Consider the following 22,708-nt stretch of genomic DNA (forward strand, 5'->3'; position numbering starts at 1 on the left):
CTCCCCCACTTCCTTCGTACTACATATGTGCTACTCATCCCATTAAGGCCTCTTACCCCTTCCCCCACATTCATGGACCCTTTCTGGCTTCCTGACTTGTACAGACACTCCAAGGTAAACATGGATATCTTAAAGTTTGAAGTTAGGATCCACATGTCAGAGCTAAAATGTAGTATTTGTCTTTCTGGCCTAAATTAACAAGTGAAACTTGCCTAAATTGACCCTTATTTCTTAAATGGGTCCCCTTTGTCTGGTATACATATTATGTTTTAATGGATTCCCCTCAGCTTCTAAGAGATTTTCATCTTGCAGGAATACTTCAGATTTTGCTGCTAAAAACTGAGTCGTTGCCATATAAACAAGCTCAGTTTAACACAAGGATCAGGCAGATTTGAGAGACTATTTAAAGGGAGAGAGGCATTGTTTGTGTACATTCAAAACTCTTTTTGTTAAATGAAACATTAGCCCCGAATTGTTCTATTCAGAAAAATCTCCGTTCAGATTTTTATCAACCATGTTTCCCCCATAAGGGGGAGAGCTACCTTTGAGATCATTTTCCAGGTAGAATGTTCGGGGGGGACGAGGGAGGAAGGGAGGTTGGTGAGTAAATACCTGGATGATGGACTGTGGTCCGGGGACTTAATTGAGACAGAAGCCTGATCAGGTCAAGTTGGTTAAGCATGAGGCTTAGCAGATCTAATGATTCTGCTATGCCACAGGAGATCCAACACCCCTCCCATCCATTTTTACTTCTTGTCCAGGGACCGGGAATCAGAGAAATTTCAAATCTCCACTAGGCTGGCAGCAGGCACAGAGGTAACTTTTGTCCTGGCCTATGAGGAACTTCTACAACGACATCAGGGCCGGTACCAGCTGGTGGTAAGCCTGAGACCTGGCCAGCTGGTGAGGAAGCTGACTGTAGACATCACTGTGTCTGAGAGAACGGGCATTGCCTATGTGCATATACCTCCACTGAGGAGCAGCCGAGCGAGCACCAACAACCAAACAAGTATGTGGGCAGTGCGAGGAGACACTAAAGATATTTACATTCTGTGAATGGAAACCTTGGACATTCTATGGAACAATCTTTCAGTAATGTCCCTGTACCAATTTCCTTCCCAAATCAGAGAGAAGGGGGCTTGTTTAGAGTTCAGGATTTTTAGAGTTCACTATCGTCCCAATGAGTTCACTATCGTCCCAATTCCTGAAGTCAGTATGAAATTGGCATGAAGTAGAAGCTTCTAGAAGTATATATTCAATTACTAAAAATAATTAATGGGCCAGGGTTGGTGGCACATGCCTTTATCCCAGCTATCATGCGGCAAAAACAGGTACTACTGTGAGTTCAAGGCCAGCGTAGTCTACATAGTGACTTCCAGGTCTAAGCAGTGAGACCCTATCTCAAAACAAACAAACAAACAAACAGAAAACTGATCATCATACTATATTAACAATCTTGAAGACTGCAGGAATCATGGAGGATGAATTCTGCTTTTTCCTAAATGACCACAAAGAACAGGAGGAAAGCAGAAAGGCAGTACAGGATTCTAGGATGCGAAGAAGGATCTTGACTAAGAGGCTTAAAACAAAGTGCATCAGTGGGGTTATGACAGATATGGCTGTAGAACCATCAGGATTTAATCTTAAGGAAAGACATAATCTAGGACCTCACCTTACTGGAACCTGGTGTAGTAGGCTTGAGTTAGGACCACAAATCTCCATGTTTAACCAGTCCACAAAGAAGTTCATATCCAAGCAAGCTAGGAGAATCACTAAACAAACTTAAAACGTCCGTGGGAATAGAGTAGACAGAAACAGGGAAATTACATAATTCAAGAGGCTAGCTACCCTGGCAAAGATTTTAAGCACAGATCCGACTGATGAGAGCCTGCTCAGCCAGAAACACAACATGGTGCACTTGGTGCAAGTTGGGTTCCAAGCCAAGATGGACTTTGTCATAAGACAGAGCCATGTGATCAAGGCTTCAGTTTGTTGATCTGTCGAATGAAAGAGACAACTATGACCTAAGACCACAAGAAGAGGTTTATTTTCCAGGGCTGAGAATGCATCCTAGGGGCGTGTTGATGCAGGAGGTCATTCTCCCACAGAGCTACTCCCTAAGACCCACTGCAAAATGCGGGCCAATCCTCCCTCCACGGGATTTAATGAATGCTGGCCGTGGTGCTATCCTTCAGTTCCATTGGACACTCAAGGAGATCCAGGTGTACTTCCAACTGTCCTGCCCATGAGCTCACATCTGACCCTCCAGTAACCCCTTCTGATCAAAGAGCTACTATCCCCTCGATGCTGTTCCTAAGGAGACTGGAGCTCAGAAAAAGAACAAGTGGAGGAGAAAGGGAACAAGTGGCCCTGGGCAAACAGGGCACTATCAGGGACCTGGGCCCATGGGCCAGCTGAGTCTGGCAGCCTGAATGCTTAAGCCCCAGCTATAAATGGCAGCTCCCTCCCCCTTCTCCTTAAAGGTTAAAACAGAGGATAGAAGTAGTCCTGTGGGGATAAAACAAAACAAAGAGCCCTGGAAGGAAGGAAGCCCAGGGAATGTATGTGAGCAGGCTTCTCAGAGCATGGGGGCTCGGTTTGCCCCTAAGCTTCCTGACAGCTGTAGCAGGAAGGGGGGGGGGCAGAAGTCCCAAGTCTCCATTTTCTGGAGAAAAGTAGACATTTCTAAATGGACACTTGTCTTGAAAGAAAATTCCAGAGGAGTTGATCTTGCAGTTGGTTCAGAGAACATCCAGAAGCAAAAGGCAGAAGTGATTTCAGGTGACCCTATGTATGAGGCTCATTCACATGGTGATTCTCATTCATATGGTGGCAGGGGCAGAGGGAGAAGAAGAGCCAGGCCATTGTGTCCCAGGGGAGATCCCTGCGAGCCTGCCCTGTCTCACAGCAGGAAGGACAGGAGAGGAGCCCAGCCCTGCCACTGTGTCTGTCTCTGTCCTCCCCACTCACTACACTGTCCCTCTAGAGGAGGACACTAAGATCCTGGTGGAGCTGGGGACAAGAGAGTCCTCCAGAGACAGGACTTGGGTTGGATGCGAAGTGAGGCATGGAGGTGATGAGTGAAGGACAGGCCCTCCACCTCCAGTGCTGGACCTGAGGGAGGGCTGGGTCTGGCGGGCGGGGTGTGATGAGTGGGAAGGACAGGAGCTGGCCTCAGGGCTTGTGACAGAGTGGCAATGGGGAGCTGGAAGGGCACGCTAGGCAATTGGAGCAGCTGCGGGAGCGAGGGATGGCCACTCCACACTCCCCACACATTGCCCCTCTCACTGTCCCCCTTCCATGGCTTTTCTCTCCACTGAGCCCTCCATGCCACCTCAACGCCCATGCAGGTGAGGGTGACTTGCCCCCGTCTACCAGGATACAGAGGGCGGAGACCTGTGTCCTCATCACCTTCTCCCCAACACTGCAAGACCAATCTGCCTTCTCCAGCTCAGGCATCATGGCTGACTTCACAGTCCACTATGATGTGGTCATGGAGGACATCATTGGAGACGTGCAGGTACCTGGACCCGGGACATGCAGAATTCTTTGGTAAATAGTCACTCGGGTCGGGGTCATGGTCTGGGCTACAGGAAATGTCCCTCTGAGCTTTACAAGGTACCTGTGAGAGCCAGTCATCAGGGACAAGGTGAGTGACTTCATTCCTTGGGAATCCTGTAAGCAGGCCACAGGGATACAGAGCTGGAGGACTTGAAGCAGGGTCCGAATGGACGTCCCTAGCTGTGTCCTTCATTAGCCAGCTCAGAAGCAGGCAAGGCATTGCTGAGTATTCGGCCTTCCATGCTTTCTGTAGCTCTCAGACTGTCCTGTTGTCCTTGGCTTTCTTGCTGTGGTTGGCTTCTGAACACTTGTTCCCCATCATGAGGCCCTTTCCTGCACAGGAAGTGTTTTAAATCTGAGCTTGAACACCCCTGGAGAGAGGGGAGCTCTGTTCTAACAGCTGAGCAGGGCAGCAGCCCTGACCCAAGACCTCACCCTTTCCCCACCCCGGGCTTGCTGGTGAGGTTGGCCAGTGAATGAGAAGTCAGTTCCCGAGGTCTTTCCTGCCTTTCCTTCTTCCAAGCACAACCCTACCCTGCTGAAAGGTTCCAGGCCACCAAGCACCTTTCTCTACCACTACCTGAGCCAGTCCCGCAGAGCACAGGAGCAATGATTTGCTCAGGCTCACTGCTGCCCTGAGTGGGATTCCTCTACATCCTTGACTACTCATCATGTGCTTCTCCACCCTGAGTTCCTGGTAAACTCCTTCCTATCTATATCCACTCCAGATCTCAGTATCTCCATCCCCTCCTTATCTCATAATCTCCATCCCTCCTCATCTCACCATCTCCATCCCCTCCTCATCTCAGCATTTCCATCCCCTCCTCATCTCACAATCTCCATCCCCTCTTCATCTCAGCATCTCCATCCCCTCCTCATCTCAGCATCTCCATCCCCTCCTCATCTGAGCATCTCCATCCCCTCCTCATCTTAGCATCTCCATCCCCTCCTCATCTCACCATCTCCATCCCCTCCTCATCTCACCATCTCCATCCCCTCCTCATCTCACCATCTCCATCCCCTCCTCATCTCAGCATCTCCATCCCCTCCTCATCTCAGCATCTCCATCCCCTCCTCATCTCACCATCAGCATCCCCTACCTTTCTCACCATCTCCATCCCCTCCTCATCTCAGCATCTCCATCCTTTTCTCATCTCAGCATCTCCATCCCCTACCCTCTCACAATCTCCATCCTCTCCTCATTTCAGCATCTCCATCCCCTCCTCATCTCAGCATCTCCATCCCCTCCTCAGCTCAGCATCTCCATTCCCTCCTCATCTCAGCATCTACATCCCCTCCTCATTTCAGCATCTCCATCCTCTCCTCATCTCCGCATCTCCATCCCCTACCCTTCTCACCATCTCCATCCTCTCCTCATCTCACCATCTCCATCCTCTCCTCATCTCAGCATCTCCATCGTCTCCTCATCTCAGCATCTCCACCCCTTCTCATGTCAGCATCTCCATCCCCTCCTCATCTCAGCATCTCCATCCCCTTCTCATCTCACAATCTCCATCCCCTCCTCATCTCAGCATCTCCATCCCCTCCTCATCCCAGCATCTCCATCCCCTCCTCATCCCAGCATCTCCATCCCCTCCTCATCTTACCATCTCCATCCCCTCCTCAACTCAGCATCTCCATCCCCTCCTCAGCTCAGCATCTCCATCCCTTCCTCATCTCAGCATCTCCATCCCCTCCTCATCTGATAATCTCCATCTTCTCCTCATATGATAATCTCCATCCCCTCCTCATGTCAGCATCTCTACTCCTTCTCATGTCAGCATCTCCATCGCCTTCACATCTCAGCATCTCCATCCCCTCCTCATCTTACCATCTCCATCCCCTCCTCATCTCACAATCTCCATCCCATCCTCATCTCACCATCTCCATCCTCTCCTCATCTCAGCATCTCCACCCCTTCTCATGTCAGCATCTCCATCCCCTCCTCATCTCCGCATCTCCATCCTCTCCTCATCTCAGCATCTCCATCCCCTCCTCACCTCACCATCTCCATCCCCTCCTCATCTCACCATCTCCATCCCCTCCTCATCTCAGCATCTCCATCCCCTCCTCATCCCAGCATCTCCATCCCCTCCTCATCCCAGCATCTCCATCCCCTCCTCATCTTACCATCTCCATCCCCTCCTCAACTCAGCATCTCCATCCCCTCCTCAGCTCAGCATCTCCATCCCTTCCTCATCTCAGCATCTCCATCCCCTCCTCATCTGATAATCTCCATCTTCTCCTCATATGATAATCTCCATCCCCTCCTCATGTCAGCATCTCTACTCCTTCTCATGTCAGCATCTCCATCGCCTTCACATCTCAGCATCTCCATCCCCTCCTCATCTTACCATCTCCATCCCCTCCTCATCTCACAATCTCCATCCCCTCCTCATCTCACCATCTCCATCCTCTCCTCATCTCAGCATCTCCACCCCTTCTCATGTCAGCATCTCCATCCCCTCCTCATCTCCGCATCTCCATCCTCTCCTCATCTCAGCATCTCCATCCCCTCCTCATCTCACCATCTCCATCCCCTCCTCATCTCACCATCTCCATCCCCTCCTCATCTCACCATCTCCATCCCCTCCTCATCTCAGCATCTCCATCCCCTTCACATCTCAGCATCTCCACCCCTCCTCATCTGATAATCTCCATCTTCTCCTCATATGATAATCCCCATCCGCTCCACATCTCACCCACAATTGAACTCCATCACCCCATACAGTGCAGGGGACAAGCCTGTTCCTTCATCCCTCTCTTGATACCCTGCAGCAGAACTCCTCCAGCCTAGGCCCCAACTCATTGGTGCTTGACACTCAGAAATGATTGGACTGAACTCCCTATCTCTCTCTTGGCTAGCTCCTCATAGTGTAACAGACAGATCCATGTTGATATCAGAGATAAATACTTGAAGGTGCCATGCTATTCTGTGTTCCCAGGCCTGGAGGCTCAGGACAGTCTCAGAACAATCACAGTTCTAGGCTAAAGTGAGCAGATCTTGCTCAGAGTATAGGAAAAGCCTCAAGGGTGGGGTGGGGCATGAGAGCAGATGCAGGTTATGGTAGAGTTACATATGGAGACTCATGGAAGTCATGACTGTTGCAAAGAGGCAGGGATGGAAGGACTCCATTAAGACCAGGAATCTGAAAAAGGTCAGTCTCCACTGTATGTCTCCAGTACTCAGATCCAAATTCGAAGGGCCTGCTCAGAGCCACATGTCCCTAGCAGCTTCTTTCATTCTCTTAAGCTTTCCCTGTGCGGGAAACTATCTGGAAAACTTTGGAGAGCTGTATTGACTGGGCTGGGGATGAAGAAACCCAGAGAAATAGCTCTGAAGAGGTGGTCTGTGATGGCAGGAGAGAGCTCAGGGTCTCAGAATCCCGAGGTTACAGGTGGGCAGCACATCAGTGAGGTGAGGTCTGCTCAGAGCCCAAAGGCATCTACTGGCTGGAAACCAGATTGTCCCAGGTGCCTTTGGTGTCAGAAGCATGAGTCCAGGGTGGGAGTAGCACATGCTGTGGGTTCAGCAGGAATGAATTATTGGTAGGGGACTGTTGAGGCTACCCATGTCTTCATCCTTGGATGCTCCCAGTGAGAAAAACGCTGGTTAGCAGTCTGAGGGCAACTGGGAGCAAGGGCTTGTGTCAGTGTGTGGAAAACACTCACTTGCCCACACTCTGGGACCTAGTGCATGCTGGGAGAGCATTTGACACAGAGATGAGTGGTTGGACTCATGCAGGGTCCATGGCTAGAAGGCATGGCCCTCATCAGGAGGCATGTGACCTCCCACAGTCCAGGTGCGCTGTGCAAGTACTTATGACCCGGTGCCCTTCAGAGTTCTCAGGGGCTGGGAGCATGGCCTGGTTGACGAAAAGGGCTGTGGGAGTTGCTGGGCACTTTGTTGCTCCCAGGCTACAAGCTGGCCGCAGGGATCTGGTTAGAAGGCAGGCCAGCATGGTGGGCACACAATCATACCCCATGTATGCCAGGTACATGGGAGCCCCCAAGGATTCTGCCCATAGCTTGACAGCGACAGGGTCCTGAGTGACAGAATCCTTGGGGAAATGGAACAGGGAGCCAGGACTGTGGGAAACATGCCTCTTGGTGCCTGTGAATTAATTCAGAGGCAGGGATGGAGGGGCAAAGAATTTCCTCTTCCCATTTCCCTGTCCTCTGGAAAAGAAGGGAGCTCCCAGGCTGACTGAAGGAAGACAGGAGCAAATCCTGCTTTCCCTGGGAGGCCTCAAGCCTTAGGCAGAGAGCTGTAGGCTCAGGGATTGCTCAGACCTGACCCCTAGGCAGCCTAGGCCTCCCTGGCTGGAGAGGACACTGGTCCTGAGGGGCCTCCAGGCCCATCTCCTTCCCTTCCCCTCCACTGACCCAGCCCCCAGGCTCTGCAGAGGGAAAGATGGAGTGTGGGGGCAGGAGGCAGGCAGCCAATCACATCAGGACAGCCCAAGGCATCTGTACCTGGTGCTAACCAATCCCCTCTGCACAGACAGCTCTGCTGGCCTCTGCTTCCTCCTCCCTCCCTGCTCTGCCCAGCAACAGCAGAAAGGAGTGTTTAGGAGGAGAAGGAGGCCCTGCAAGCTCCCAACCCTTGGCAGCAATGAGCTGGGCCCCCGGCTCACTGTGTTGAGGGAGGTTAAAACAATACTTTCCGTTCCTGGAGCCCAGACAAACGTCCCCGGGGACTCTCAAGCCTGTGCAAGTCCGGCTGTCTCAGGGACAGGAACTCACATAGTACAGAGATGCTGACCCTCGTAGGCCTGGGCCCCAAGCTTGTCTTCTCCTCTCTGCTGCTCTGGACTAGGCCTGGGATGAAGGGCTCAAGAGCAGAGGCTCAGTTCTGGCGTGCAGACCAAGGTTGAGCCAACTAACAACCAGGGAGAAGGAGCTGGTCTGGGAAGGAGAGAGCAGGGTGTTATGCAGGAGGGCGAGGGGCCTGATCTGGCCTAGCTTTCACCCTTCTTCTTGGCTCCTTTCTTTTTGTCCAGATCTATGGTGGCTATTTCATTCACTACTTTGCCCCCAGAGGCCTCCCGCCAGTGGAGAAGAATGTGGTATTTGTTATAGATGTCAGCGGCTCCATGTTTGGAACTAAGTTGCAGCAGGTAACAAGATTTCCCCTGCGGCCTCTGAAATCCATAACTGTCTCCCCTTTTGATAGCTTCCAATGACTGTTGGTTCTCCTTTTTTAAACACCTGGTGCTCTTTTTCTGAATCGGGGTTTCTTGTACTAGCCCAGGCTGCCCTCAATCTCATTAAGTAGCTGAGGATGACCTTGAAATTTCATCCTCTGGCCTCCACATTCTAAGTGCTGGAATTATAGGTGTGTACAACCATGCCCAGTTTATGTGCTGCTGTGATAGGATATAGGTTTTCATGCCTGCTAAGCAGCACAATATTGACTGAGCTGTATTTCCAGCCCTCTACCCCTTCAATTTTTTTTTGTGTCTCTGATCCATCAACTACTAATTGTTTGACTCTGAGCTACTAACTACTTATGTCTTTGTGAGCCTCAGTGCCATTACCTGGAAATAGGAATAATATTAGTGCCTTCTTCGCTATCCTTCTGTAAAACTTATATGAACTGATAAAGGTAAAATATTCAGGAATGTCTGGAACATAGGAAGTGTCCTATTAGTGGTGCTTAATAGTAGAATCTCCTATCAATGGAGCCTCCTATATGCCTAGCTCTTTGTTAAGTGTTGTCATGGGGGGAAAGACAGAGGAAGAAGCAGCATTATGTGGCCTGTTTGCAGAGTATTGGATATGAGACTGGACAGTGCAAATATTTCCATGTCAGAGTCTTGGTGAGCAGTCTAGAGTAGAGACTCTCTGGGTGAGAAGGATGAAAGCAGATCGCTCAAGAAAATGCTTCCCTGAGAAAGGGCAAGTGGACGTTCATTGAAGATATGGCTACATAAAGAGAAATGACGTGCTATCTAAAGGGCACCAGGGTAAAGTTATGCAGTTGAAATAGAATGTGGGCTCTCCAGGGTCTGATGAGAATGTAGGCATGGAGGAGACAGAGGGGCTGAAGATCACAAGCTGATCCGAGCAGAAGGAAAGCAAGCCAAAGCCCCGCAGCCAGATACATGTCTCCGTAATCATAAGGTCCTCCTACTTGAAAGGGTTAACTCATTTAGCCAAGGAGCATATGCTCAGAATCCATTGACTACAGAGACTGTAGAGGTCTAGGAAGAACAGACCTGGGGACTTTGAGAGGGAAGCTGTCCAGTAGACCTTTCTTCTGTTCATTTTGCTTTGCTTTTTGAAACAGTCTTTATAGCACAGGCGATGTTGGAAGTTGTAATCCCTCAACTTCAGCCTCCCGTCATGCACCACCATGCATGTCTCCGTTGGAACTTGCTAGATGATAATCTCAAACTCTGTACTGTCTAGAACAATAACCACTGGCCACATGTGGTCATTGAACATGTGAAATATGACTCTTATAAGTTAAGAACTGATTTTTTTCTCTATTGGAGAGTGAACTTTGAAGCCTGCCATAAAGCCTTGCAAACATTTTGACCTAATATCCTCAACTCACAAAAGGAGAGGTCAAATAGGGTTAAAACCGTGAAGCACCCAGAGAGAGCTAAGTGTCACATGAACAGAGCCTTTCAAGTTCGTGGCGCTCAAGTTTTCTCTCATCTCCTTCATCCTTATCCCACAGACTAAAAAGGCCATGAACACAATCCTCAGTGACATGCAAGCCAGTGACTACTTCAACATCATTTCCTTTTCTGACAAAGTTAACATCTGGAAAGCCGAAGGCTCAATCCAGGCCACTGCCGAAAACATTCATAGTGCCAGGAACTACCTGAGTCGCATGGAAGCAGATGGCTGTAAGTGTTTTACCCGCCTCCCCCAATGGACAGGCTGTGGTGATAGAAGAAATTTCTAAGCCCTTCTCTTCATTTCCCCCATGCTTCTCATTTCTCATGCTGCCAGAAACATCACTTTCACATTTTGCATAAAAACTGTACCTTTTCCTCCTTTTGGTTCCCCGCCTATCTCCCTCTCCTGATGGGAGGGACATGGTTGATTTCCCCTGTATCTTAGCCTCTTTCTCTTTGGACCTCAGTGTCCTCTTCCTTAAAACAAACAAGAAAATTGCTAAGACTTTTAAAATCAGCATTGTAGGCTTTATTTCCAAGCTTTTGTCCCAGTTATGACTTTTGTTCTCAAATAATTACTTCATTCTCTCAGATCTACCGCCTCTGTCATCTAAGCCATCTTTTTCCCTGTAGCAAGAAGGTGGTGGTGGTGTCTCTGGGTGGTTGTCATCTGACTAGAAAATGATATGATCCTGTCCCCCCACATACACACACACCCTGGGGAATAATCAAAGCATGGTCTGAGACAGGGAGCGATAAGCACAAGGACATATGGACTCCACTATCAGGTCACATGAGCCAGGGTGAGAGTGATGGAGTTTGGAGGGATAGGCAGCGGGAACAGTGTGAGAAAAATTCAGGTGGGGAGGATGAGCCTGGGAGCATGGTATGGTACCAGTGTGTCTGCAGTGGGGGGTAAGAAATGTCCTGAGAAAGTGATCTCACAGTCTGCTCCCCAATTAGGGACCGACATCAACGCAGCTCTGCTGGCAGCTGCTTCAGTGCTGAACCATAGCAACCAGGAGCCTGGAAAGGGCCGTGGTGTGGGGCAGATTCCTCTTATCATGTTCCTGACAGATGGGGAGCCCACAGCCGGCGTGACAACTCCCAGTGCGATCCTTTCCAACATCCGTCAGGCATTGGGCCACAGGGTATCTCTTTTCAGTTTGGCCTTTGGGGATGATGCGGATTTCTCACTACTGCGCCGGTTGTCCCTGGAGAACCGGGGAGAAGCAAGACGCATACACGAGGACGCCGACGCAGCTCTGCAGCTAGAGGGTCTCTATGAGAAGATTTCCAAGCCTCTACTGGCAGATGTGCGCCTGGACTATCTGGGTGGTTTGGTTGGGACCTCCCCTAGGGCCCATTTCCCTAACTATTTTTGTGGTTCAGAGCTGGTGGTGGCTGGCAAGGTGCAACAAGGTAAGCAGGAACTGGGCATCCACCTAGCAGCCCGTGGCCCCAGTGGTCAACTTCTTGTGGCCCGCCATAGTGAAGAAGCCACCAACAGCAGCCAGAAGGCCTTTGGTTGCCCGGGGAAACCTGCCCTCAATGTGGCCCACTTTATCCGCCGCCTGTGGGCCTATATCACTATTGGGGAGCTGCTGGAGGCACGCTTCCAAGCCCGGGACCCTACCACTCGCCGACTGCTGGCTGCCAAAGCCCTCAACTTATCCCTTGAATACAACTTTGTCTCACCTCTGACCTCACTGGTTGTGGTACACCTTGAGAAGACCAATGAGGGATCCAGGAGCCAGCCATCCACGACAGCTGAGGCAAGCAGAGTCACACCCTCACCCAGCAAAAGCCTTGGCCTGGAAGTAAGCACAGCTCAACCACCCTCGGTCCTCAAGGTCTCTCCCAAATCAAAGCCCATGAAGCCCAACTCAACTGTTACTGCCCCTAAAAGGAAGATGCCCAGTACCAAGGAGCTGGGGGCACTAAGCCAGTCCTCTAATGCCCTGCCAACATCAGTACAACCAAAGCCCCAAATTCCAACCCAAGATTCCAGTACCTTGGCACTGCCAACTTTGAAGATGAAACATATTGCCCCTGTGCCTTCAAGTTCTAATGCCCCATTACCTCTGAAGCCCAGCACTCCATCACACCAGAATCCTGGTGTGACATCGCTTGTTAATTCTAGGTCACGTGTCCTAACTCTGAACCCTGTCAGCCCCACCCAGCCCAAAGTTGACACTATGAAGCATTTTAATCCGCTTACTCCTTCTGAATATCCGGCTTCATCAGATGCTCAGCCTACACCTGACTCCCCATCATACCCTCAACCTGGGGAACCCATAACACAGTCACCCCAAAGCCTGCCACAACCCAAGTCTGTCTCCACATTTCAGATAGTCAAACACCCATTACACCTCAGCTCCAAAGGTCTTGCTCCCAAGACTCCCCCAAATTTACCAGACCCTAGATCTGGGATCATCTTGCCCAAGTCTCCTAAAATCCCTTCATCTCTTAAACCTAATATCTCATCTCACCAAACCTCTACTAGCTTACTACTTTCCAAGTCCAGAACCCCAACTCCCCATAACACCCAAATTCCACTACCCGCCAGACCCAGGGCAGTAGTTCTTCAGAGCCTCGACACATCTTCAAGCACACTCTCAAGTTCCACAAGTCCCAGCAGTACTGTGGCCACGTCTCTTCCTGGGGAACCTCTCCCTTCTCCCTTTACCCCTACTCTGACCTCTCTGCTTCCTGCTGCAAGACTCTGGCATCAGCAAGACTCGCTGCTGGGACCCAAGAGCACCAGGCAAGTTCTGGGACCATCCCTGCCAGGGATTCTACTAATGGCCATAAACCACAGCTCTGGTCCTATGCTAGGAGGCATCTCCCCGAAACCTCCCGATCTTGCTGCCTTCCAGCACTCTCCCTGAGGCCATCAGTCTTCATCTTCTCCCAGAGAAGCTCCAGCTGCTGCCAGAGTCAGTCATAGAGTCCAAGTTCGTGGAGTCCTTGAACCCACCAGTCTTCTATACCTTCCTCACTCCTGACAAAGACGGTGAGTGCTGAGTGCTGCTGGCAAGGGGCCAAGGTGGAGCAGGGGAGGTGTGGATGGAGAGAGCAGAGCGTGGAGGAGGTAGGTTCCCAGTAATGCTCCAGAAACTTCCTTGGTTGCTTTGGAACTTTGGACTAGTTAACATTTCTAGACCTCAGTACATAGGCAGAGAATCGAGGCCTTGGCAGATAAGGCTCGAGAGGCTAAACAGAAGCAAACGGGCTAAACCAGAGTTGACATTTGTCTTGTTGAAAAAAGAGAATGGTTGCTGACTCCAAAGCAGGGGAGGAATGTGGTGGTAGAAATTGAAACGCCACTGGGTAAGGCAGGTCTGCTTGGTTGTTCTGGGCTCTGAGAACAGTTCCCTTAACAAAAAGGGATATACATTTTACAGAAAATAATGGCAGTTCCCATTACATTACCCAAAGACTTGAAACATTAATTTCTAGTTCTCCCTATGTGCAGGTACTTCTCTTCATATCATGTTTCTCATCTAGCATTACATTCTCCATGAGAAACTATTGATATATGCATTTTATACACAGAGAAATTGAAGCACAGAAAAGTAAAACAACATGTTTAATGTCACACAGATAGAGACTAGAACCCATACATTCTGGTCCCCCAAAATGTGTCTCACCACTCCATTATTTATGTTTTTTTTTAATTTTTAGAAGAATTTCTTGAATTACATTATAGCAGAAGATTCAAAAGGGTTAGGGGTAGCAATCATTCACAGGAACACAAATTTGGGCAACATCTTTGACATTACCATGCCCTCTCTTCCCCAATATCCCACCTGCCTTTCCATCTTAGTGATGTTACCTCTAATCTATTTTCCAAATTTACGGACTTCTCACAATCCCAACCGCCACAATCAGGAATCAGACAAACTGCCATCCCATCTAAAACAGCTTTTTTTGGCCTATTTACCAGGCTCCTCTTGCCCTCTTGCAGGCCACAACATTTTTCAAAGAACCAAATCAGTTCATGTTCCTTTCCTACATAATGCTTCTCAAGGATTTCCCACCAATCCTAGAATAGAGTTCAAAGTCTTTTGTATGGTCTGCAAGGCCTTGTAGTGCTGTGCTCTGTGTGCCCACAGCACACTGACTTCACCTTCTCCCATTCCCCCATTTCTCCTCAACTCTAGACCCCTAGCTTCTTCCCTACTCCCCGCACTGGCCCTCCACAATCACCACCCAGGGACGTCATTCTTTCTACTGCTTCTCCTTGATTCACCTGGCCCACCCTTTCCTATAGTTTCCATCCTTCCCATGTCACTAAAACTCCAGCTGGGGCCTTGGATCTCAGACCAGGTTTCTTACCCACCTTCCTCCACAAGCCACTTTAGGCCTTCCCTTCCTTGATCAGTCCAAGGAAGTAAAGCAAATTTTTTTTTGTATAGCATCCACCACCATTGATAACCTTGACTCTGACATTTCACCAGGTGAGAAACCACACATGTGTTTGCCACCATCATAGCCTGATGCCTACCTAAGCAGTGCCTGGAAGAATAAGTGAGTGAATGCACACAAATGAGAATATAGGTGTTAGGAGAAAGGAATTGGAGTGTCTCTGAGCTTGAGAGGGGCTGTGGCAAGTATAGACACGAGCAGGTTAGTTTGAGTAGCCGGTAAGGACTCTCCCAGTCAGAAGGAAGAAAGGGCCAGACATGGAGGTCACATCGAATCCTGGCACTTGGGAGACTATAGCATTAGGATCAGTAGCTGGAGGCAGGCCTGGACTGCACAGTGAGACCCAGTCTTCTCTTCGACCCAGGCGTGAGAAGGATTCCTTTTATTTCTCTGTGTTTGGCAGGAAGTCCACACTGGAATGGCAATTCTGAGAGAATCCCGGGAGAAGCTGAACGTGATATGGACTCTAAGGAAAGTTCCATGGAGCTAGTAAAAGGTAAACCAGGAGCTCCTCTGGCAAAGGCTCCTCTAAGCCCCCATGTCTAGTCAGTGTCATTTGAAGCTCTCATTGACAGTATGAGAGCCCAGAGGAGGGGCAATATATTCCTTTCCATCACCATATAACAAATTACCATAAATTGAGCAGTTTAAAGCAACACATTGTAGAATTAGTTTTCTTCAATGGAGTCTTATTAAATTTATCAGCCACACATCAGGGCAGGTCCTATGCCCATGTTAGCCAACAGAATGAATTCAATGGTGTTTTTGTAGACTTTCGTCTCATATTCCGTTGTTTGGACAGTTTTTTTCTTATTGGCCTTTTGATTGTTTTTTAATTTTCATTTTGTATTTTTCTGTTTCTTTTTTGTTTTTGTTTGTTTTAAAGGAGAAAAAATATAAAATTGGATATGTAAGGAGGTGAGGTGGATCTGGGAGGAATTGGGGGGAGGGAAACGTGATCATAGCATATTACATGAAAAAATGTTTCCAATAAAAAATAAGACAACCCCCATTCCCTTCACCCATGTTCTCCTGCTGTAACAGAATGCTACAGCATGGGCAATTTCTAAAGAAGAGACATTCATTCATCTCACAATTCTGAATCCCGGGAGGTCCAAAGTTGAATGACTGCATCTCCTGAGAATATCCTTGATGGTAGCAACTCTACAGAATCTCAAAGCAGTGCAAGTCATCACTCAGCAAGACAGAGCAAGCCAGCCCAAAGAGGCTGCATTTAGAACAATCACTGGCTAATAATCAATTAGTCCATCAATTAGTCTGACCTTGAAGGATAACTAGAAATTGACTTTGATTAACAAAAGAAAAGGAAAACATTCCAAATGGCAAGAAAAACAGGAAGCTGCAAAATAATTGAAAAAGTTCATAACAACTGTCAGTTCAGGGTCAAGTGTGATAGTCATGTGTGATCCTAGAACTCTAGAGGCTAGGGCAGGAGGATCAAGAGTTCAAGTCCAGCCTGGGCTATACAGTGAGACCCCAACTCAAAGAAAAACAATAAAAAAATAAGTCAATTTGACTAGTATAGAATAAAGCATAAAGAAAATATTGGGGCAATAAATTCCAGAAAAAGTTTAAATACTGAGCTCAGGAATTTGGCCTTTACCTAGGACTCAGAAGCCGGAGGGTCCCAGAGTTGTTAGGGATGTGTTAGATCAATTGCTTATCAATGTATGTCCTCTATTCTTTGCAGGCACATTGCCAGGCATCTTCACCTTCTCGTCCTTTGGTAATCCACTCACATCCCCCCACCACTTTGTACACTGGTACTGACACCGGGTTCTTTCTCCCTCTCTCTTTCCCTCTCTCTTTCCCTCTCTCCCTCTTCTTCTCCCTCTCTGCCCCTCCCTCTCCCTCCCTTCCTCCCCCTCTTCTTCTCCCCACTCCAATACCTCTGTCTTGGGAAATAGACATCCTTCCGTTCTCCTCTTCTCCTTGCCCTCTCCCTTCTCCCATTCCTTCAAGACTCAGAACTTCAGAGTTTCTTCTCCTGCCTTTCAGTGGATGGGAATCCCCACTTTGTGGTCCGCATTCCTCACTCAGGAGAGAAGATCTGCTTCACACTGGATGGGCGCCCAGGGGACCTACTGCAACTCATAGAGGACCCTAAGGCAGGTGAGAGCCCCAAGGCCTCCATTCTCAAACAACCACAACTGAGTGTTCTGATGTTAGTAACCCTAGATATTTAGCATTTTACTATATATATATAGTTTATTATATATATATTATATATTTATATATATATATTATAGTAGAGTATATAAAATAATGGCACATTTTATATACTGGGGTATTACTTCATAAAGAGAGTTTTATTGGCTTACAGTTCTAGAGGTCTAGAGTATGTACATACATACATATAATATTGGTCTAGATAATATGTTTATAACACATATATGTGTAAGTATTATGTTCTCTATATATTTATATGCCTTATATTTTATAATGTATAAAATAATTATATATAATACCTTGTAATATGCAAGCATACATATGAAAACAAATATATGACTCATAAACATCTGTAACTCCAGTTCCAGGAGATCTAACACCCTCTTCTGACATCCACAGGCACCAGGCATGTACATGGTACACATATATACATGCTGGCAAAGCATTCACACACATAAATAATACATAAATAAATCTAAGGCTAGGTGTAGTGGTGCACGCCTTAAATCCCAGTTAATTCTCAGGAGGTACAAGCAAAAGGATTCTCTGTGAGTTCAAGGCTAGCCTAGGCCACATAGTGAGTACCAGGACAGCCAGAGCTACATGGCGAGATGCTGTCTCAAAAATACATAAATCAAAAATTAATTAATTAATTAATTAATTAAATTTTAAAAGTACCCCCCCCCCCAAAGAAAACAAGCACATTCGTAAAAATCACTAAGATAGTCAGAGATACATGTCAGGACATATGTTAAATTATTTTGATATTCCGCATACCCATAAATATGTAAATATGTACCACACAGTAACCCATACACATCAACACATTCTGACTTAGAAGCCCTGATGCTTCCAGATCGAGCCCAATTCCCAGTAATCAAATGCACAGAAGTAGTACATATTCTCTGCCACATCAGACACGAGACTAGTGTACAGAAACAGTCACCTGACACACAGTGATATGCATCCAGATGTGTGCATACTAACACTTTATACTTGTTGGCCTATCTTACAAACAGCCAAGACATAGAACACCAACACATTCAGAGGTACAAGTAAAGATACACATTGTAACATACCATCTTCTTCAAACATGTCAGTGTACTGATATTCCAGAGATCCTCATCGGAATATAACCAAACACACAGATTTTTTTTTCAAGCACACAGATTTATAGAGCAATAGGCGAGCATGCGAATAGCCACATAAGAGTGAGCATGTGTACATGCTCCTCTTACCCGCAGCTCAGGGTGGACCATGGTGGAAGCATTCCCACAGGAGAGATAGCATTCTAGCCACAAATCTGAATTCTGCCATGGGAACCCTGGAACCTGAGACCTCAGCCCTGCCTGTGCAGTGGGTCACCATGTGCATGCTAGGGTGACAGCCTGTGCTCTGTGCCTGCATTTCCCCTTTACAGGGTTGCATGTGAGTGGCAAGTTGCTTGGAGCACCGCCAAGACCAGGCCGCGAGGACCAGGCCCGTACATACTTCCAGATCATCACAATCACTTCAGATAAACCCCGGGCCTACACTATTACAGTAAACCGCAGTTCCATATCTGTGCATGGTGAGGGCACCTTGATCTTACCCTGGAACCAGCCTGCCCTGGTGAAGAAGCCCCAGCTGAAGCTCCATGTGGCTTCTGCAACCCATCTCACCATCCAACTTGGGCCCCACCTCAACTTCCTCATCCTTTGTCACCACTACAGACACCCTAGCATACTACAGCTACCCCATTTGGGGTTTTATGTGGCCAATGGCTCAGGCCTCAGCCCCTCAGCCCGTGGCCTGATGGGTAAGTGCTGCTGAGGTTGAGAGGAACCACATTGTACCAGTCCTAATAGAAACCTCTTTCTTTTCCTTTTTCTTTCTTCTTTCCTTCCTTTCTTTATTTCTTTTTATTTGTGTGTATATGGATGCTTTGCCTGCATGTGTGTGTGTGTTGAATAGCCCCAGAGGCTAATAGATTACCTCAGATTCCCTGGAACGAGAGTTAAAGCAGTTTGTGAGCCCATGTGGGTGCTGGCAACCAAACTCAGGACTTCTACAGGAGCAGTAAGTGCTCTTAACCTCTGGGTCTTTTCTTCGGCCAAGAAACCTTTTTTAGGATGACGGTCTAGCAAGTTCCCAACTGTGCAGAGAAATGAAAGCCAGGCTCTGCCTTTGGGTAGCCACTGATACAGGAAGAGGAAAGAGTCGGCCATAGAATAGGGATCACGAGGAGGGGTGAGTGTGAAGGGAACTGCCCAGGAACCTACAGTGACCCAAAGTAGGAAAATGTCCCCAGCCACAGAGCTCAAGAAAAGGCTCTCAAAAGAGGGAGGGCATTGTATCTGGAAGGCTGAGAAATGTGAGGACAAGGGACAGAGTCTGGCGGAGCTGGTGTTGGCATGATCCCGCTGAATGTCAGCATGAGGAGTCAGACTTTATCTCAAAGCCATGGCGGGGGAGCCGTGAAAGGTTCTAAACAGAGAAAGACACAGCAAGATCTTAGTATTATAAAGCACCATCTGCGTATTTAGCTTTCTGTGAAAGTGGACTGTAGACTATAAGAAGTCAGATGACCCCGGCAGCACCCGAGACCAGCCATGATAGGTCGAACAGATAGCTTCACCTCCCTAAGGCTCTTTGAACCTCTTTCTCCCCTGTATCTTCCTGTCTTCTCCAAGCCCAGCTGCTCTCTTTCTCTCTGCCGTCTTGACTCTCCACTTCCACACCACACCCCTGTCCCATCTGGCTTTCTTCAGTGTCTAGCCTCTCCCCTCCTGAGCCTCTACCCTGCCTCTTTCCTCCTGGATTCCCTGCTTTCAGACCTCCCCAGAGCTCCAATTGCATCTTCTCTTCCACAGGACAGTTTCAGCACCCAGGCATCTGGCTGGTAACAGGACCTACTGGGTCTTATTTACAGAAGCACCATGGCCCAGAAGTGCCAGTGATACTAGGCAAGAAGCTGCTGAAAGAGTCATCAAGGCTTCGTCCGCGCTGGACTTCATGCTGGCTGGTGAAACGCTCTCATGTCGAACAGCTGCTGGGCCAGCCCTACCTTGCCTATGTTCTGTGATGACTCTTGTACCTAGAGCCAGGAGATATAAAACTGGGAGATCCAGTGGCTAGGGCATGGAGTCATCCAAGACACAGGCCTGGGTACATGGAGGTGCACATAAAGACTGTATATGCGTGTGCTAAGGGACGAATCCGCCAGGAAGCACAGAGGTAAAAGCTTTAGTAGTCTGACCTCGTAGTTCTTGTTTATACTCTCTGCTCCCTCCAAATTCACATTAGCCCTGGGAGTGACTTTCTTTTTTATTCATTATTGGAGAATTTCACACATGTATACAATGGACTTTGATCTCATCAACCCCCCACATCTCCATCTATTCCTCCCAGAATCCACCATCCCACCTCCACCTCACCCTCCCATTCATTTTCCTTTTCCTAGGCCCCAAACTATCTTTCTTACAAGCAAAGCCTCACTGGGTCACCAGTCCCTCTCATAGCATCCCCGTATTTCTACAGTGTACTCATAGCTCTTGGATTTACCTAATAAGCTATGATCGACCCCGCCATTGGACTTCTATATGTATTCACCTTCTGTGCGGAATACTCTTCCTTTATCTAGGTAAACTTGATTCATTTTTCAAGTCTTAGTTGTTCCTTCTCCTAGAAGACATTCCCTGGGCCTTCCATGAGGTTGAGTTTGGCACCTGCATTATGTCCCGTCCAATCTCAGCACTTTTCATACTATGTAATAATCATCTGGATCCTGGCTAAGCCTGTAACCTCTCTGAGAACAAGAATCTGTTCTGAATCCCCCGTGTAGCCACAGTTCATGGTAATGGTAGGTGCTTAATAAATATTTGCAGAATAAATGAATGAACAAGAATAACCATTAAATAACAGTAGGCATGCAACCAAAGACATGGGTCACATGCAGAAAAATAGCCACAAAGGCATGAATATGGAGACATGGTGACAGAGGAGACATAGCAGTAGAAAGGACAGGGAACTCAGAACAATGAAATATGAACAGCTGGGTGTGGGGCCATACGTCTGGAATCTCAGCATTTGCAAGGCTGACACAGGAATATGGCCACAATTTCAAGGCCAGTCTGAGCTTCATAGTGAGTTTAAGGCCATCTTGAGCTAGAAGGCAGGGACTTGTCTCCAAACAACAGCAGCAACAATAAAACGAAAACCATGAACATATGGACACAAAGACATTAAGAGGACAGAGTGCCAGAGTGATGATATCAGAGACAGAAACATATGTTTTCTTGCTGGAGTTCAATGTTCCCATGGCTTGAGTTACTGTCCCTTCACAGTAACTTTAAAGAGATAAAAAACAAGATGACTTTGAGCCAAACGCACAATGACGAATGTGAAAAATGAGACATAACAGCATAGAAACCAGTAGACGCAGAGATTTAGCCTGGAGCTGAGATATTAAGATCACAGAGACATAAAGGTACAAAGATAGCCAGGAAGACACTGGTCAGGATCACAGTCCAAAAAACCAACAAAGCATGAAAATAAGTAGAAACATAGGAGTATCCTGACCCTCTTACCTGCAGGCATAGGCGGGGATGGAGTGATAACATAGAGACACACAGCCAGAAACATGTGAGGGGTAGAAACAGACATTGCATGGCAAAGATGCGGTGACACCAGCACATGCAGAAGAAGGCTGAGCCAACAGCATAGATCCACATACTCCAAGATCTAGAAACAAAAAAGGGAAAGCCCTGAACAATGAAAACCACCAAAAAGAGATAGAAATCAGACCAGATAGCACAGACATAAGGAAAAGTCAGGTGCCAGCACTGTGATGAAATGACATAGAGAGGCATAGAAACTCAGAGAAAGAGAAGTAGTAAACATGGGCATGCGAACCCACAAATGTAGTCACATAAACATGGGGTAGATTTGGAAAGGAAGTCAATATGCCTGGAAAGGTAGAGATGTAAGAAAGAAAGAAAGAAAGAAAGAGAGAGAGAGAGAGGGAGGGAGGGAGGGAAGCTAACTAGACCCAGAAAGTGTCAGGAGGCAGAAGACGATGAGAAAGGTAGGGATGCAAAGACATTAAATCAGAATATACTTGAGGACACCTTCAATAGTGACATATAGCAGGCACCAAACCAAGGCTACAAATAAAGGGATAAGAGCAGTGGTTTCAACCCAAGGACAAAAAGGTAGTGGTTATGGTTAAAAGGCATGGCTCCAGGCTATAATAGGGAGGCAAAGACATAAAACCGAGGACAATGAGACAGAAAGAAACAGATGCAAAGAAATAGACAAATAAATTCACAGAAACAGTAATGCCATCATGTGGAACCCGAGACAAAGAATTGGGGACTAGGAGAGTTTAGGTTCAGTCCTATAAGTATTCACACAGAGACACTGACGAAATGCAGGAGAGACAGGCGGAGAAGGGAACTAGCAAAACACAGAGATTTAGACATGAGAAAGAAAGTTCTAGAAATGCACAGACTTGGGTGCTCTTCAATAGTGGGCACACAGAGGACAGCATACGCAGACCATTAGCACGCGGATGCTACCTGGAACAAAGGAACTCAGGGACACAGACACAAAAATGCAGGAACACATTGCTGGATCCCAGGGTGTCCAGTATGTGCAAAGAGTTAGGGTCACGCAGAAATAAGAGCAAACTGAGAGTGGAATACAGAGGCTGGTGGGTACCCAGCCACCTTGTGTAGTCAGTAGGTAGCATGCGGACACACTCAAAGTCATGTAAAGATTCTGCATATACAGACTCAGGGATGTGCAAGGATTCACAGACTCTCTGAATGTAGCTGACAATGAGGGCAGACTGAGAAGCCAATGACAATGACACCGGATTTTGATTCTACTGCATGCACTGGATTTTTGGGAGC

The 22,708-nt window shown here is 47.7% G+C and overlaps 1 protein-coding gene across 1 annotated transcript in view; it reads left to right on the forward strand.

The window, feature by feature from the left end:
• Positions 1–19,878, forward strand: part of LOC121445028 (inter-alpha-trypsin inhibitor heavy chain H6-like) — a 31,415-nt gene extending 11,537 nt beyond the window's left edge. The window contains 11 exon segments of the mRNA XM_041647003.1: positions 762–1,009; positions 3,351–3,520; positions 8,565–8,681; positions 10,250–10,421; positions 11,157–13,030; positions 13,032–13,209; positions 15,028–15,120; positions 16,336–16,371; positions 16,644–16,757; positions 18,235–18,612; positions 19,667–19,878. Of these exon segments, the coding sequence (XP_041502937.1) occupies positions 762–1,009; positions 3,351–3,520; positions 8,565–8,681; positions 10,250–10,421; positions 11,157–13,030; positions 13,032–13,209; positions 15,028–15,120; positions 16,336–16,371; positions 16,644–16,757; positions 18,235–18,612; positions 19,667–19,878 (3,592 nt within the window).
• The last annotated feature ends 2,830 nt before the right edge of the window (positions 19,879–22,708 follow it).

Source organism: Microtus oregoni, unplaced genomic scaffold (assembly GCF_018167655.1).
Source record: "Microtus oregoni isolate MIOR12 unplaced genomic scaffold, Mior012 000153F_ref0000387, whole genome shotgun sequence".
NCBI lineage: Eukaryota > Metazoa > Chordata > Mammalia > Rodentia > Cricetidae > Microtus > Microtus oregoni.